Source organism: Danio aesculapii, chromosome 16, assembly GCF_903798145.1.
Source record: "Danio aesculapii chromosome 16, fDanAes4.1, whole genome shotgun sequence".
Classification (NCBI taxonomy): domain Eukaryota; kingdom Metazoa; phylum Chordata; class Actinopteri; order Cypriniformes; family Danionidae; genus Danio; species Danio aesculapii.
The window spans coordinates 47,781,841-47,799,926 of NC_079450.1; the positions used below are offsets into that span (position 1 = coordinate 47,781,841).

At 37.4% G+C, this 18,086-nt stretch overlaps 1 protein-coding gene across 1 annotated transcript; it reads left to right on the top strand.

Annotated features, from left to right (window-relative positions):
* The first annotated feature begins 681 nt into the window (after positions 1 to 681).
* Positions 682 to 10,818, top strand: upp1 (uridine phosphorylase 1). The gene is made up of 8 exons (XM_056475510.1): positions 682 to 827; positions 942 to 992; positions 1,427 to 1,538; positions 1,635 to 1,793; positions 2,876 to 2,990; positions 3,119 to 3,328; positions 7,300 to 7,446; positions 7,699 to 10,818. The coding sequence occupies exons 2-8, from the start codon at positions 955 to 957 to the stop codon at positions 7,845 to 7,847; spliced, it is 930 nt and encodes a 309-aa protein (XP_056331485.1). The 5' UTR covers positions 682 to 827; positions 942 to 954; the 3' UTR covers positions 7,848 to 10,818.
* The last annotated feature ends 7,268 nt before the right edge of the window (positions 10,819 to 18,086 follow it).

Genomic DNA, 18,086 nt, shown 5'->3' on the forward strand with positions numbered 1-18,086 from the left:
AAATTCACAAAGCATAATGTACAGTATTTCTACAATCAATGATATTAAGAATTAACAGGGGAATCAAAAATACATTATAAATTCATATCTCACATTTTTTTGCTCCCTGCGTTCGCGTGGTATCCACCGGGTGCTCCGGTTCCCCCCACAGTCCAAAGAGGTGAATTGGGTAGTCTGTAGTGTGAATGAGTATGCGTGTGTGCATGTTTCCCAGAGATTGGTTGTTGCTGGAATGGCATCCGCTGCGTAAAATCATGCTGGATACGTTGGCGGTTCATTCCGCTGTGGTGACCCCGGATTAATAAAGGGACTAAGCCGAAAAGAAAATGAATGAGATTTTTTTGCTTTTCAACAATTTCATGGAATAAAGAAATCAAAATCGATACAAAAAATGTAAATGTTGGAGATGATTTAGCAAACTTCTGTTTGTGTATGTAAAATTTGCCAATAAAATAAAGAGACTAACAATGGATTCAAGACTTTTGTTGGATCTGTCAAATAGCCAGATTTTGCGTATTGTGTATGACGTCAGTACTCGCACGCACACCAGTATCCAGCCTATAGAAACAATTCTCCACCCCATCGCTATGATGGACTTCTCAACGATCCAATCTGCTGCTCCTATTAACCTGTTTTTTTCCGTTGGAGGCGGGCTTTGTGAAAAAACACACGATGCTCGTGTAGCGCTGTCACGTAGACCAGCGGCACTGCCGGATGTTTCACCGCAGCAGCAGCGGCAATAACAACTGACCGACACCGACGGTATTTTAATCAAGTAACCTTGCCAGTGGACACTAAATCAAGCGGTCATAAACCACAATCATACGGTAATGAACACTTCTCACTGGAATACTGTCTATCAAACTTATTGTCAGACAAAAGTTGTGCATGGTTTAAGGTTTTAACGTCGAATAGTAAGTGTCTGTTGATGTGCCATTCAGGAGGAAACTGAAAATGCCGCTGGGTGAAGAGAAAAATGGAAAATGCGATGGGTATGTATAAAATCTTGCTCTTCCTTCATGTGAATGGACTTTAAGCTCTTCCGTTTGGTATGCCATTCAGTAATGTATTAAAAGATTTTATATATATATGTTACGCAACTTAAAGCATTGTAAAGCACAATGCCTAGATGACACTTGACATTTTGATGGAATTTAGTTTCATAAGAAAGATATTAAGTCTTGTGAGAAACGATAAAAAAAAACTAATGTTTCACACAGCGCCCTTCTTCTGACCCTTGGGTTACACATACAGTACAGTTAGTCATGATTGTTACACTATGGTGTGTGGTGAAACGTTCTCGGAATACAATAACCACAATAACCAACAGTTAACCTGTTTCATATAATTTATATATATATATATATATATATATATATATATATATATATATATATATATTTAACTTATATATTTCAATTCACAGGTCAATATATGTAAACAATCCCCACTTGGACTCCATGACAGATGACATCCTTTACCATTTTAACTTGGGAACATCAACCCACGATTTGCCAAAGATGTTTGGAGATGTCAAAGTAAGATTCACTTCCTTTTCAAGTTCTGTAATACTAAAATGTGTCTCATTGAGAGAGATGTGTCTCTGTTTTACTTGGATGTACATTTCGTCTCAGTTTGTGTGTGTAGGGGGAAGTCCATGGAGGATGAAATCTTTCACTGAATACATTGCCAAAGAACTGGGACTGGTGGACCCTAATGCAGAATACCCAAATATATGTGCAGGAACTGATCGTTATGCCATGTACAAAGTCGGACCTGTGCTGTCTGTCAGCGTGAGTGAACTCTCCACATGTACATTTACCATACATTTGGAGTTATACTTTTTATTTAGAAAGCGATTAAACATTTTTATCAGCATTAAACTATTGTTCCTTCTAGTAATCAAAAAATACTAAAGAAGTGTGTCATTCTTATTTTTAAAAAATGAAAAACTAATAAAATATGTGTATATTGTTTACAATAAATGGTTATGAAGGAGCAAATCAGCATATTATAATGATTCATGTACGATCACCATCTCTAGGTTTGTTTACATATATTGATTTTCCTCAGCTGGAATTGGTTAAATCAGAATTTAGGTTCAGAAGTATTTTTTTATATTTACACTACATTGCATTCTGCGTCTTTTTTTAGTTGATTATTGATTTTTTTCTACAAAACTTGTGCAATAGAGAGTTGCGTAAGTTTCATTTCCTTTGACCTTGTTCGGATTCTTTTGAATTATTTGGTTGCATAAACTATCTACTGAAGACCTTAGTAATAGCTGCTGAGAATTTAGCTTGTACTATGATTGTAATTATGAGATTTTCATGGTATGATATTGTCTCCAAAAATATTGCAGTTTCATAATTTATATTAAAACAGAAACAATGACCATTAAAATATATATTTTCTTATGAGTGAACAAATCCTTTATTATTACAAATGTAAACAATTTTAATAAAGTCTTCCTTCTAAAAATATGTACAAAACAAAAAATGTAAATAAATTAATAACAAAATATAAAACATAAAAATACACCCCCCTTAAAATAACAACATATAGCTCTTTAGCAGCCATTGGTAAATATAATTACATTTTTTATTAATTAATTTTTATTTTAAAAATTATTACAATTTTTATTTTCTTTATAGATTTTGTTTAATGATTTATTAAATATATTATCAAAAACAAAGGAAGGAAATGTGGCGTTTTAATATTAATTTTGAAGCACTTTCAAGCCAAAATAAAACTAAAGTATTATTTTCTTCAACAGCTTTTGCAATTGACCTTTTGCAGCTGTTTGATTGACAGGCAGTACTACCATGACAGTCAGTGTTGTTTGAATATTTACATTAAATTTTCTCTGTTCTAGCATGGCATGGGCATTCCGTCAATCTCTATAATGCTGCATGAGCTCATCAAGCTGCTGTATCATGCCCGCTGCACCGATGTCACCGTAGTGCGCATTGGAACTTCAGGTGGAATAGGTAGACTGCTTTTACCATTTACCTGCTTAATCCAAAAGTGTTCCCATGAATTCAAACAGACCTAACCCTGATGTTGTAAACCTTGGGGGTCATTTCCTGAGTTTTTTTTTCTGTCTTTTATTTATCAGGTTTGAAGCCAGGGACTGTAGTGGTTACCAAACAATCAGTAGATTCTCTGTTCCAGCCTCGTCTTGAGCAGACCATTCTGGGTAAACCAGTGGTCAGGAGCACAGAACTCGATAAGGAACTTGCCGAGGAGCTGCTTCAGTGTGGAAAAGAGCTTGGAGAGTTTGAGATCGTCATTGGAAACACAATGTGCACTCTTGACTTCTATGAAGGTAGTAATATCTTTGAAAACAAATGTACAAGAATCGCTGCTAATGGTTTTAAAATCCTAAAATGCACTGTGAATGATAATCCAATGAAGAAGAGAAAGGCAAAACAAGGGCGCAATAAACAATAAGCTATTTAAATAAATACATACATTTATATAAAGCGCTTATTTCTCAGCTGGGATCGTGTAGAGCTCGTTGAATTTGCTTTGAAACTGAAATTTGGACTTTTAATCCTTCATCTGTTTGCTCATGGATTCACACATTGCCAGTGTATGAATCTGAGATGTCACAGTTATATATTAGTCGTTGCATTTAGTCATTAAATGATCAGTCATAGATTCTTTTTAGATCTCTATCCTTTTATTTTCATTAAAAAGGATTTATTTCTTTGGCAAGGATGATTGCTCTTTGAGTGCAATTTTCACATCCTGTAATCTTGATGACAATGTCACCGAAGCAGACACATCTTGCATTATTAGGGTTAATGAGTAATCTTGTTCAGACTCAGTACAGCAACTCAGTCAGTGAAGGTCAGTGAACATTTGGCTATCGGCTTGAGGTTTAGTCATTTTTTGACAGGATGAAACACCTCACAGAGGTTAGCTACTTGGTTTGCTGAGCTGCACATAATAGCTTTTACGTCGATTCTGAATTTTTTTTATTGCATTGCTAGTCTCTCTTAAATCGATTCTGAGCTTAGTTTTTACCACCAGATGGAGCTGAATACTTGACAAACATCCACAATCTACCCCATACCACCTGAACGTAAAGCAATCATTAATAAAGTCCATGGTTAATGAAAAGTTTAAGTGAAATACATGAGTGTTCATAGTGAGCTGTGTTTACATTAATCCGTGAAAAAAAAGCCAATTTACAGTACATGGCTGAAAGCTCAAGCACTCTTCTTAGTGCTCACTAAGAGTGTATTAATTAATATGAAATAATTACTAGCCTAGTGTGCCATCTGCTGTTAACATCTATGCTCAAATTTAATTCCAGAAGAATTGTGATGCATTCCAAAAATTGATCCATGAATCACAATACATCAATTTATTGTCCCAGCCATAATATATGAGCAATATCACATGAGTGCACTGTGCAGGTAATCACAACAGTGCTGATAGACAGCCATATTGCAGTGCTACTCAAGTGATGTGGCATTTATACAACAGTTTGACAGAACAAATACATAAATAAAAATTAAAATCAACCACAGAGTGCCTTAAAAACCCTTTTGTGTGAGAAAGTTGAGGAACTAGTTTCTTTCACCACAGATTCATATTAAGTCGATCGTATTTACAGCTGGACAAAAGTTGCTGCTAATTCATAAATATCACTCTAGAACCATTCTTTTAATTATTTTCTTGCATCATGTACAATCTCCTTAAGGAGAATTGACTTGTTTGCTTCATTTCCGTATTGTATCATTATACTATCTCCATTACCATCTGTTGGCATAACAATGTAACTAGAATTTTCAATCACTATAAGCACCATTAAGCAATACAAAGTAGTTTTAATTAAATTCTATTGTAATTTATATCAAATCTCCTTTATTGAACAATAACTTTTAACAGGCAACAATATAAATATGCGGGGTTACAATGTCCAAGTTGTCATGCAGCATGATGTATGTTCACACACAGCAAGTAAAATGTATTATTTAGTATTTAACACGTCAACATTTTTCTCAGAAATTATATTATTAAAGGTGCTGTTGAATGTACACCAAATGTCAGTAACAACCAAAGTAATCCATACATAGAAAGAAAATAAAACAAATTATTTCAGAATTAGGTTAAGGTTAAGTTATTTAAGAAATTAAGGCCAGAAAGCAGCCAAAATCTCTCAATATTTAGAAAGCAAACCTGCTTTTTGTCAGAGTAAATTAATATTAGCTGCTTCAGTCCCAACACCTAAAATACCAGGATGAAGAAGATGAAAGCTAAATAAATGCTGCTAGAATGGCCCAGCCAATCAGCTGACTTGAACCCAATAAAAAATAAGAACTTATGATCAGAGTTGATAGATGACCAACAGAACCATCAAGATCTTTAGACGATGATGAAAGAAATCACACGTGAACAATGCATGTGACTCCATTCTCCAAACAAGAGGACCCGAAGCTGTCATTACCAACAAAAATACAAAGTATTACAAAGTGTTAAATAATTTTTTTTTAATAGTTCTTTGCCATTCCATTGCTATTACACTTAACAAGTCTTTCAGAATTGTTTTGTTTTGTTTTGTTTTATTTTATTTGTATGTTTGGATTGTTTGGGTTTTTGCCAAAATCTGTCAATTTCATAACACCAGCTTCTATTGAAAATCATGACGTGTTCAATATAGAGTTGTAAAACTTATTTGGGACCAAATATTGGCTTTTAGATATACACAAAAGAAATAAATATTTATTTAATAATACATAAGAGCAATTCCAGCGTTATGGATGTGACATTTGCAGTAAAAACTTAAGACATAAATTCACAGAGAAAGTAAATGTTAACAATATATTGAAACATCTGTTTATATTTTCCAAAACAACAAACCCCACAGAGTTATGGGATCAGAAAAATATCAATCAGTAAATAATTTTTAGGTTTTAAGTGAGGAAAATAAACATGTATTATGGATGTGACTAAAAAAGTTTGTGAGTTTACAGTGTACAACATACTCCGCAAATTAAACAGCACAATTCCGCAAATTAAACTGCACAACCCAAAATAAATAATGCTCATCAACAATCACTATTGAACAAAAATTTTAGATTTTATTTTATTTAACATTTTTGCATGTATGACGAAAAAGTGTCGTTACCAATGTGACATCTCTGCATAATGGATGTGACAGATGTGAAATTTCCACTTGTGTGGTTTTGGTAAATCGAATATAATAGTTTGAAAACATTGACAGATACATTTGAGTATTTTTAAAGGACTGTAAAATACTTGCTTACACAAAAAATGTAGAAACGGTTTCTCTATTTTGGTTAAAATTTAATTTTTTTAATGGCAAGGTTGACATTTGGATGGAATTGCTCATAAATATATTTAAAACAATATAAAGACATGCGTTAAATCCCAGAATCTGCTGTAATTCCTAAAGGCAGGGAATGAACTATGAACCCTACTGTCCCATCTCAGAAACAATTGAAACATGTATTCAAACACGCACTATTCTTATGAATAAACCACATATCTAAACAACATTCTCAAACATGCATTATATGGTCCAAAAGCTGCAGTATTAGTCAAACTATAGTGGTTTTAGTCCTCTTGGCACTCTGCAGGCGAAGTGATACACATGATTGTGTAGTTGGATCATTGCTTTTATTACTAAAATATCACACAGCTTTCAGTCAGTCAGATTCAGAATGAACTGTTGTGTAAATATTATATGCATAACAATTTTTCCCAAATGTTTTAAAAGTATGACCAATTAATGCTACCAGATACGTTCAACAAAAGTGTATACAGTCTGTTTACAAACTCAAACCTCACAAATGGTCTGATAATGGAGAGAAATAAATGCAAACTGATCACCGTTGCGTCATCTATTATGTATAATCAGTAAGATTTTTAAAATAAGCTTTCTGCTCACAAAAACTGCATATATTTAATCTAAAATGCAGTAAAAACTGTACACTTTTTCAACTGTTTTCTTGTTTAATGTAGTTTCAGTTATTTCTCTGATTCACATCTTTATTTTCAGCATTATCACTCCTTCAGTAATAATGTGTTGTCTTCAGTGTGACACGATCCTGCAGAAATCATTCTAATATATTGATTTACTGTTCTATTATGATAAACTTATTACTGGTACAAAATCATTAATAATGATTCTTTCAGTGTTCATAGCTTGAAAACATTGTCTTGCTTCACAGTATTGTGGAAACTGTGATATGTTTGACTTTTATTTTTCTTTGAAAATAAATTCAGAATAACAGCATTCATTTATGTGGTTTTTTTTTTCAGGTCAAGCTCGGCTGGATGGTGCCTTCTGCTCATACAGTGAAGAAGATAAACAGAACTATCTTGCTGAAGCCTATGCTGCTGGAGTTCGTAATATTGAGATGGAATCATCTGTGTTTGCCGCCATGTGCAAACTGAGCAATCTTCGAGGTATGTTTCTTCACACTAATGAGTAATTCTCATTCATTTTCAGCAAATTCTGAATTAGGTTAATACAGATGGGAAAAGGTTTTTGCATAAGACGTAGTACAGGTTTATGATTTTTATTGCAGTTGATATGTGGAAGTTTTACTAGTTTAACCTAAGTTTTACTTTATCACACATTAAGTCTGCTGATGGACGTTGTTTATTGTGGATGAGGCCATGTGACGGTATGACGGAACTTTTTTACTGTTTTTCCAGCTGCGGTTGTGTGTGTAACACTGCTGGACAGGCAGAAAGGAGATCAGCTGACCAGCTCTCATGATGTCTTGAATAACTACCAGCAGAGACCACAAGCCCTGGTTGGACATTACATCAAAAAGAAGCTGAACATCTCTAAGAAAAGCTAGTTAGAATAATAGCTTTCCAAGCCAACAAAGCACTATGGTGAAGGTAGGGATCAGTATGGTGCAGCTTTATCAAGAGATGATTATATAATTATGAATATATATAGAAAAGAAAGAAACTTTTAGAATTTGACTGGTTTTATAAAAAGTGACCAAAGTTACAGAAATGCATTGTCCTACAGGCTAACACATTTGTGTGATACTTCATGAATGTAATACCTTAATTTCCTTGTTTTGAAATGGTATGTTTTACCATTTTACCAAATTATTAGCTGCTTTTGCAATGTCAGGGTGAATGGTTCTAACAACAGTCAGGTACTGTTCCTTTTTTAATTCCACATGAGCTGGGAATGATGCGGCATGATTGCAAAATCTTCTCTGCCCAGAATTAAAGGCAGGGTAAGGCCTCGATCACACCGAATGCACTTATCCGTTTATTGACTTTTGAAAAGACCAGTGTGTTGGGGTCTCCTTTATAGATGTGGCGTAAAACAGGGTGTGAATGTGCGTACGTTAGTGATGGCCGTTCACGAATGAATTGTTCTTTTTAACCGGATCTTCTTAGTGAATCGTTTGAAATTGTTCACCTCTCCAGTAAGCACTTATCCACAAGTTACTTACTTTTAAACATGCCTGATACCCCTTCTGACTCAAGATAAACCAATTTCACGAGTTTTTTCCAGTTATTAGAATAGTACACTGAGATAAGATTTGAGAACTGGCTAACTGATAATACTGCACATGCATGATTCAGCAGGTGGTGAACCAAACACAAGCGGTACACGACAGCCTGTGACTGACACAACAGCACAGTTACCATCTGAACCAAACTTTTAAACAACTTATTATTGCTGCGGCTTAAATTAGAGGATCTGGCGAAACATACGTTTATTTAATAACAGAAAATCGTAATGGTATTTAAACAGGAAGTGAACCATGCTTCATTTAAGTGTCAAAATGTAATTGTAAGAAACGTTTCAGATTATGGTGGTGTTTTAACTGACTGAAATCCTGATTGCTTACTATATATTTTTCATATGTTGAGTTCTAACATGGGAGGACTGTCATTACGTCATTGTGATGATTTTGCAACATTGTAGCGTAAAAAAACGGTTCATTGAAGCAAAAAATTATCAGTTTTTTTGAACCGCTTCATTGAAACAAACCTTTTAAAAGATCCGGTTTGCAGAAAACTTCTGCAACTTCCCATCACTAGTGTATGCCACTTCCCACGCAAAAGTTAATCTGTAAAAAAACAAACTTGATGGGAGGACATGTGCAGGTGTAAGTAAACATATTTAACTTAAGTATTGACAAAAATGTAACCACTTTAAATCATCATATAAGCCATAATCATTAATAAGTTTATTATTAAATTATTCAAATATTAAATGTAAAAATTATGAACTGTATCCGAAATCGCATACTTTCATACTATATAGTAGGCTAAAACAGTATGTGAGCTGAATAGTATGTCAGAATTCATAAAATTCAAAAAACAGTATGCAAGAAGTACCTGGATGACCAACTACTTCCGGCGAGATTCTAAAGTGTGCATCTGATGCACGCTATACTATCCCAAGATGCACTGCGAGAGAATTCATAAATGGGAGGGAAGCAATGCAACTGATGTGGGTAGGTCACGTGATCATGACAAAATATCAGATGTAGTACATCTGAGTCTCATTCATCCTACTCGAATTCATACTGTATAGAACATACTTTTTTTTAACGGTCGAGTTGTAAATTTAAATTCAAATGCAGTACCTATGGTGTAGTTTTAGCGATTTTTGGATACAGCCATGGTATTTGTTAATTTTTTGGTCTCGACTCAAATATTATAAATCAGACCATTGAGCTTTTTATGTGGCTGGGCAACCACTATATTAATGTTCTTGGTGCTGGAGCGCATGACCTTGGGCGCTTTTGAGTTGGCTTTTTTTTTTTCAATTGCATGTACGTAAAGCGTTCCGTCCAAAACTCAAGACGCAACAGGCGGTTAGAACGCGAGGCACCTGGTGCACATAAACAGCATGCAACAAGCTCACTGACAAAAGAAACCTATTTAGAATCTGGGGCGAGGTCAATGCAGCCTCTAACTGATCCCTGAGGCTCTAAGCTGGTTGTGTAAATTCAAAATTGTTACGATTGGCAATGAAAATTCAGAAATGTGGTTCAACTGGCTTACTAAGAACCACAGAGAAAAACCCATTAAAAAAGGCGCCATTCACAAAAATGTGTTTTGGTGTGATTGGTATCTTAGACAACCATGTTGAGCGATGTTGGTAGAGTGCGTGTGCGTGATATGGCCACTGACTGCCAATTGTTTTCCAAAGCAGGCTAAGCTGAAGCACTTTTTCTTTTTTCTTTTATTTAACTAATTAAATGTCAGATAAAAAAAGAAGTTCTATAAACAGAAGTATTTGATCTTCATTCATATTGTTGTTGAATGGCACATTTATATTACATTTCAAATAGCTCCATCATCAGCATCAGAGTGGAAAATGAAACCTTGTCCATGCTGACGGGAACGGTTTCGCAAAGCGGAGCGTTCAGCCTGATAGTGGAAAAGCAGCTTTTGTTCTTGATAGTTTGATTTGTCTCAAATACCCTATATTTATTATTATTTAAAATGCACTGTATTAAAACTACTTCTGATGAAGTAGTTGTTTAAAAGGGAACAATTTTTAGACAAAAGATTTAAGCAGTTTTAGCACTACAAAAGGGTCCAGAGAGCATCTTTAAATAACACTTAACCTACTTCTACTATCTTGCTTATGTTTGTTGCAATATGGTTATGTTACAAACAGATTGTTTGTAAATTTCAACTGTAATACTCACATATGTCTTAAATATTGCTTGAAAATTTTCCCTTAAGTTTTGTTTAACATGCACTTAATTTTAATCCTGTAACTGTTTTGTTATACAGCATTATGAGAAATGAACAGATTAAATCATTTAAATTAAAAAGTTATATGGAGTTATTTTGTCTCATTACATTTTTTCCATGTGTATAATGCTCACAGTCTATTGTTATGGAGTGTTATTTTAAAACTAAACATTGGAAGTATTTTAATCAGCTATAACGATTGAATGATTATTACCTTTGGTACATTTGTATGCCAATTCAAAGTGTGCGTCATCTGGCATCTTTGCAAGTTAACATTTAAGGTATATGGGGCAAAAATAACACCAGTAGGTGTTAGTCATATATTATTAAATAAATACACAAAACTGTTCTTTACTACTGAAAACGTTTGTGTCGGAATCTTCTACAGCGTGAGATAGGGGCGTCCGGCAATCTTAAGGATGTGCAACTTTTTCTCCTGACGAAGATACAGTGTGGATCCTTTAAACAATGTAAGAGCTTCCACCTTATTTTATAGAAACACTGATTGGATGTGTATAGGCCAATTCACATCGCACAGATGAATGCCAACAAACAAGTCTCTCAGAGTTTGTAGGATAAGAGTGTTACCCCTGTCAAAGTGTGTTGCCATTGGTTGGAGTTTGTTTTCACCTGACTGAACATGTTCAATCACTGTTTGCTGGATTGTGTGGAATGTCTGAGCAGTGTGATTTGATTTTCCTACAAACTCTGATATAATCTGACCAGGGACCAGATAGACTTTACGTAAATGCCTTTATAGCCCTGCAAAGGATCATTCAATTCATTCATTCGTTGTTGTGCTTGGCATTTGTTGTTGACTGTGAAAATGAGAGTGATTATTTTCACAACATTCTTAGTCCAATGGCCAATTTGTTTGTTGGTGTTTGGTGTCCTCAAATTAATCATGAACCACACACCAGAAATGAGATGAAGTTTGTTGTTTTCCTGTTGCCCCTTGCACAGAGCCTAAAGGCATGGCTAGTGTGGTCAAAACCATTGTCTTGACTCAATAGGACAATCAAGACACTGCCCCTCAACTCAGTTCTTCAGGCACCCACCCAAGTTCAGCGACGTTTTCACCTCAGTGAGAGGTGTGAAAGCCTCTGTTTTGCTTGTAGAAATCATGGTTCTCATGGTGATGCATGTGATGTGATAGATCATGTTCCTCCAGCTGAGAGGAGGCTCCATCATGTCAAAAAAGGTGATGGGTTAGGGTCAATCAACAAGTCCTAAATCTGTCCCTTCACAAGCTCTTTCTGGATTTGCCTTAAATGAGCGAGCATCTCCATATTAGTTTCTCACCTTAAGGCTTTTTCTGTCAATAGGTCATGGAGGCATCCCTACCGTGACAGTATGATCACGCAAAGTATTTTTTGCACCAAGAGACGTTTTTAAAATTGTCCTGTTTATGTACCCCAGAAACCTCTTGTTTTGCTGCACAACCTGTTTCTGTTTTGGTAGGAGCTTTCAGAGTGCCTAAATGATGAAAAAAAAAAACAGCAGACTTTCAAGTGCCATGCATGTAGAGGCAGGTCCTCCATTGTGCTGGTGGAAGTTTAAAGTTGCTTGTAACATTTAGAGCTTGTGTCATCACGGTTTGTCCTTTTTAAAAAGTTTTTGCTACTTTGAGAGCATGCTTAACAAACCAAAGATTTTACAGGTCTATAATTCTGTTAGACTGACAAGACAGCAGATTGTCCTGGTTACGCGCATAACCCACGTTACCTGAAAGAGGGAATGGAGATGTGTGTCCTAGTTTGGAACATCACTGATAAACAATAACCATAAGATAAGCTGGTTAGAGGGTAGGAAAGACATTCATCCGCTTGAGAAGGGGAAACACTCCGTGGCTGAATGACGCATGTGGGATTGCCAATGGGGATCATGGGATTGGGTGCTGGGGCACTTGGAGGAACTCTCTAGGGTTCACCAGATGGGGAATTCGCCAAGCAGAGCAGAATAATGCACGTATGGACACTAAGATTAGTTTGCGCATGATTGGTATTTGGAAACCAGCTTCACTCAAAGATAATAGAATCTCGCAAATGTGTTAGGTGTCACTCACGGGGGACATGGCTCAGTCTGGTACTCATAAACGAGGGCGATGGCATCAACTTCCCAGTTGGCCAACCTCTGTTTTGGAAGCATCCGTCAAGACAACGACATGCTTGCACACTTGTTCTAGAGGCATTCCGACCTGTAGAAACGCAGAGACTGAGGGCGCGGCGACACCGCAGAGTGACAGTCACTCGCTGTGTGTCTGTGTGCCATGCACGTCTGGGGACCCGCTTGCGAAGCCAGTGCTGAAGTGGTCTCATATGGAGCAATCAGAGTGGCGTGACAGCGGCTGCGGATGCCATATGCCCCAGGAGCCTCTGAAATAATTTCAGAGCGGCCACAGTTTTTCTGTCCAACTCCCCCAGACAGGTCAGCATCAGCTCGGCGCGCTCTTTGTAGAGCTGTACCATCATGGTGATCGAGTCCAGCTCCAACCCGAGAAAAGAGATTTTTTTGCTTTTTCTCGGTTGACCAGAAACCCCAACAGGTGGAGGTACTAGAGCACCCGTTCTCTGTGCATAATCAATTGATCAATTGATTGAGCTAAAATCAGCCAGCCAACGAGATAATTCAGTATGCGGATGCCTGCGAGCTGAAGCGGTGCTAGCGTTTGGCGAACGGAATCGCGTAGCTGAGTCTGATCGTGCGAATGAGCCATTGCGACGGGCTGGCTAGCGTTAACAAGGCTGGCAGAGCTTGCGTAAATCATAGGCACCATCATTGATGCACAAGTGATGAGGCAGCATGGAGTGGGAGGGCTCAACCAGGGAGTGGTGGGGTCCCATTCTCACCTTCCTCCCAGGGTCCTGAGAGGGGGCTGAGAGTGTGAGGGAAAAGTCCTCAAGCCAGGATTTAAACTCGGGACACCCTGACGTGCTACTGCACCATATGTCGACGCGCTAACCACTAGGCTATTGCGCCGACAAGGCCCATTTTATTACTCTTTCAGATGATTGACTTCTGACGAAATCCCCATAGTGTAAGTTTCCACATAGCATTGAAGTTCCCCTCCTGAGGAAATTACTTCATGGACAAAAGGATACGGAGTCGAATGGCTCGAACAAATCTCTCTGCAGACTCTCTAGCATGCTGCTGTGACGTTGCAGTGAAGATGGCAGCAACGTAAACCTTCAGTGTGCAGCGTGACAGCCTGCACTCCAGTTTATCCTGAAGGAAGGATAACACAACACTAATCTGGCATTTTCTGGGGAATTCTCGGTGAGGTGCACACCACACTGGCTGGGATGGAGTCTCCGAAAGCGGCCGTGAGATTGTATCAACTGCACGTTGAGCTTGTTTGGGATGTGAACTGCATGCAGTGATTTCAGCCACATGTGACTTCAAAGGAGCAGATGGCGAGCGAGCAGAGACATGAATCAGCTCTGTACTGCCCATACAGTAGATATACCCCACCATCAACATGCTGTTCATCCTGACCAGCACTAGTTGCTGCTCCAGCACTGGTTGGAACCAGAAGAGAGCGAAAAACACTGCGAACAGCTCCAGGCAATTGATTTACCTATGCAACTGGGATCCGATCCACTAACCAGCAGCTGCATGCTCACGGCCCCATCATCTGTCATGATGACAACACTTGTTCTGAGGGCAAAACGGTCCATAGAAAAGCATGGTCTGTCCAAGGACTGAGGGTTCAGCCACACAGCAGTGTGATGGTCACCCGGTGCATGCCAATGCACCATGCTCATCTGGAGATTCGTTTGTGAACCAATGCTGAAGTGGTTTCATATGAAGCAATCCGAGCAGTGTGAGAGCAGCTGGATATGTCATATGCCCCAGGAGCCTCTGAAAAAGTTTTAGTGGAACCACTTTTTTCCTTTTGAATTAAGGACCTTTTACTGCAATGCTCGACCTTCGAACACAAACCGGAGAATGGCATGAAAGAATGAAGACAAGAAAATACATGTCCTTCAGGTTTATAGCTGCAAACCAATCCTGAAGATGGATGCACTGGAGGAAGCACATCTGCGTTAAAATACTGAACGGCATCTTGTGCAGTTTCTGAATGTGCAGATCTATGTTTGGTTGTAACCCACCACTCTTTTAGGCCATGATGAAATACAGGCTGTAAAACTTGCTCTTCATCTCGGCTGGAGGGACCGACTTGATTGCATCTTTTGCCAGGACAGCAATTGCCTTGCTGAAGACGGGTGGACGGCGCTATATTGTTAGACCACCCACTCCCGTTCAAATTACACCAGAGTTCCCTACCGCTACCGCTCTTTATTTGGAAATGTATTCCCACGCCGCAAGAAAACTGGACAGGTCCCTTGGCTCCCACGGTACAGCCGTGGGAATGCAGACCTCTAAATGATAGTGCTGGTCCACTGTGTTATCAGTTTAAAACTTTGTACTCAAACGAGCACGTGATTAATATCTTAAGTAGTCAAACGAATAAACAAAATGTAAGCATACACCAATTTGTGGAAACAGTAAATTCAACACAAACTGGAATCAGATTTTTTTTTTTTAAAGGAAGACTACACCATTCCCACATTCAACAAACGTTTGGGCAAAAAAATGTTTCTTACAAGTTTTCCTTGAGTGTTAGTAAGGCACAGTAATGCCTCATTCAGACTAGCAGCGACTTTGTTGCTGCCTGTTGCTCTGGCTGGCGACCTGCTGCAAAGTCAGGTCTGTTTAGGTATATACAGCACGAATACAACCGGCCTCTACGCGAGCTGAGAGATGATCACTTGAGCTGTACTAATGCTCCTATTGGCTGTTGCTCAAGGAAGTTGTTCTTCATTTGCATAAAGTTAAAGGATTCTTACTTACTAAACGCTCGACACGCCCACCTCGTCACCAGCGGTCGCTGTTGCTCGCATAGACGGAGGTCGCCGGAAGTCGCTCACTCTCTATTGAAATGAACGGTTGCTTGTCGCTTTGCCGCTGCAAGTCGATTGTAGTGTGAATAAGGCTTAAGCCAACCACATGCAAGCTCTGCTTGCACTTTTGTGTTGCCACTGTTAAAGGAGCATTGATGACCCATGTCTCTGAACAATGACACAGTAACAGAAGAGTCAGATGAAAACTTTCTCATGCACAATAGTTTGCAGTGATTGAATCGAACCAATGAATTCTCATTAATTAATTGGCTGAAAACCTGTTGACATCACTGTATACTTGTGGCCATTTGTCACTGAGAATTCACAAAGGAACAAAATAAAGTATATAAATTCATACAAATTAGTCACTTCTCTGACTATACATAAAATAGTTACTTTCCTCATGAGATCGGGCTCGATATATTTTCCACATACTAATCCCCCTATAGTGCATTTTCCCTGCCTAGGAAAATGCTATTTCTATTGCACAAGATATCGCTCTGCTGTTTGCTTTATTTAAAAAAAAGTCAGAGAAACAGAAAGGTCAAGAAGTGGCTGAAGCAACCTATTTTTCTCTAGGCAATATGGTTTTGGGAGTGTTATCACATGGTTTGTGTGCACTTGCTCTTAGGCACACATGCATATGCACCAACCAATTCTGCTGGTTGTGGCATTTTGATAAAGATACCTATAGACCTTTTTTCATAGAACACTAAATTATTATGTTATGTCTGTTGTGCGTGCTATTGAAGAGCATGCTGTGAGCACAGTATAACCACTGACCAGTCTGGAAACTTTGTTCTTCCTTGACAAAAATAACATTAGAACAATGACACCGCATTTTAGCATCTTATCTAACCACAGATACTCAATTAGCAGAACATGTTTCACTTGAACCACATCTGACAGACTACACTACTGCCACAACACAGATCATCGTAAAATAGAGTTAAGCAAGTTTTTATTTATTATTTTTTTTACACAGTTCTCATTGCATTGAAATATCAGAGGTCTTTGACGCTCCCAAGTTTGACCACCTGGTTTCACACAACAAAGAAATCTAAGTTTGAATAAAAACTAAAATATACACTCTAAAAATGCTGGGTTGTTATAACCCAATGATGTGTCCTACAATCCTAAACATTGTTTAAAAAGTGTCATTTAAATTTAATTGAAATATTAACCCAATGTTGGGTTTGACCATTTTCACCCAATGTTGGGTTATATTAACCCAGCATTTTTATAGTGTAAAGACCAATAAACACTATCCCCAAGCACAGCAGCTAAATATAAATCTAAATATTAATATTAGATAAATACATTTGCATCCACACCGATGAACGATAAAAGTCTGTTAAATTTTATTTTATATTTTTAATTTGGCAATACCCCCTTGTAACAGATGTTCTCAGTGTGCTAGTAGCGCATATGACCTGTAAATCTAAGAGAAAAAAAATCTAATTAAAAGAAACAACATTGTTTCTCCATATCTTTATTTTTTATAGTGGACTGAACTCTGCTGCTGTTTTACATTCAGAATGGTTTTTAAGCTCTATCTTTATTGTTATCTATAGTTATCATGCTTGGTTAAGGTCTTAAGAATCATCCCAAACTTAAAGGTGCAATGGACACTCTTCACATTTCCGAATTTCTCAGTGGTGGAAGTTGTCATAGTTGGGTAAACTTAAGAGTGCAGTGAATGGGAGAGAATATTTATTATATATTTTACAATCCTATTTGCTTAAATAATAATAATAAAAACTCCACACAGGTGTTATCAAGACTTTTAGAAAAAAAGAAAAAAATTGTGTAAGACTGATAATGGTAGCCAGAAGAGAGAACAATGTTAAATTTACTGTGCTGTTCCATATATGCTGCATTTCAAATGCCTCACACAAGTGGAAATTAGTTTTTTGTTATTTGATGCAAAGTTGATATAATACATACATAAATACATATACATGTTTATGCTTAAAAAAATTAAAATATTAAAAACTTTCAAGGATTTAAGATGCCGATAACTGTTAAACGCATCACAGCACTCTTGTCAAAAGGTGACCCTTTTTTACTGCCTTCAGAAACATTTTTTTAGATAGTGGCCAAAAATCTGTTCACATCCTGATAGCAATAGTTAAATTATTAAATAATTTGTTCATAAATTTTTTTGCGCTTTTCTGGGGTGGTCCAAATTAGGTGGTCCAAATTCATTTCCATGTATTTTAATATTCTGTTGAAGGTGTAGGACCAGTGGCGGATTTAGGCATGGGCAATATGGGTGATCGCCCAGGGCGGTATCTTGCTGGGGGCGGCACGGGAGACGGTGCAAAAGAAAGAAAAAGACAAAAACGTGCCCCCATAAAAATCGTAAGTGCCTCAGTATGCTTTGAGATGAGTTCCGATTTCTTTTATGCAAGTGTATCAATCCCAAGAGTGGTACGCCAATCCCAG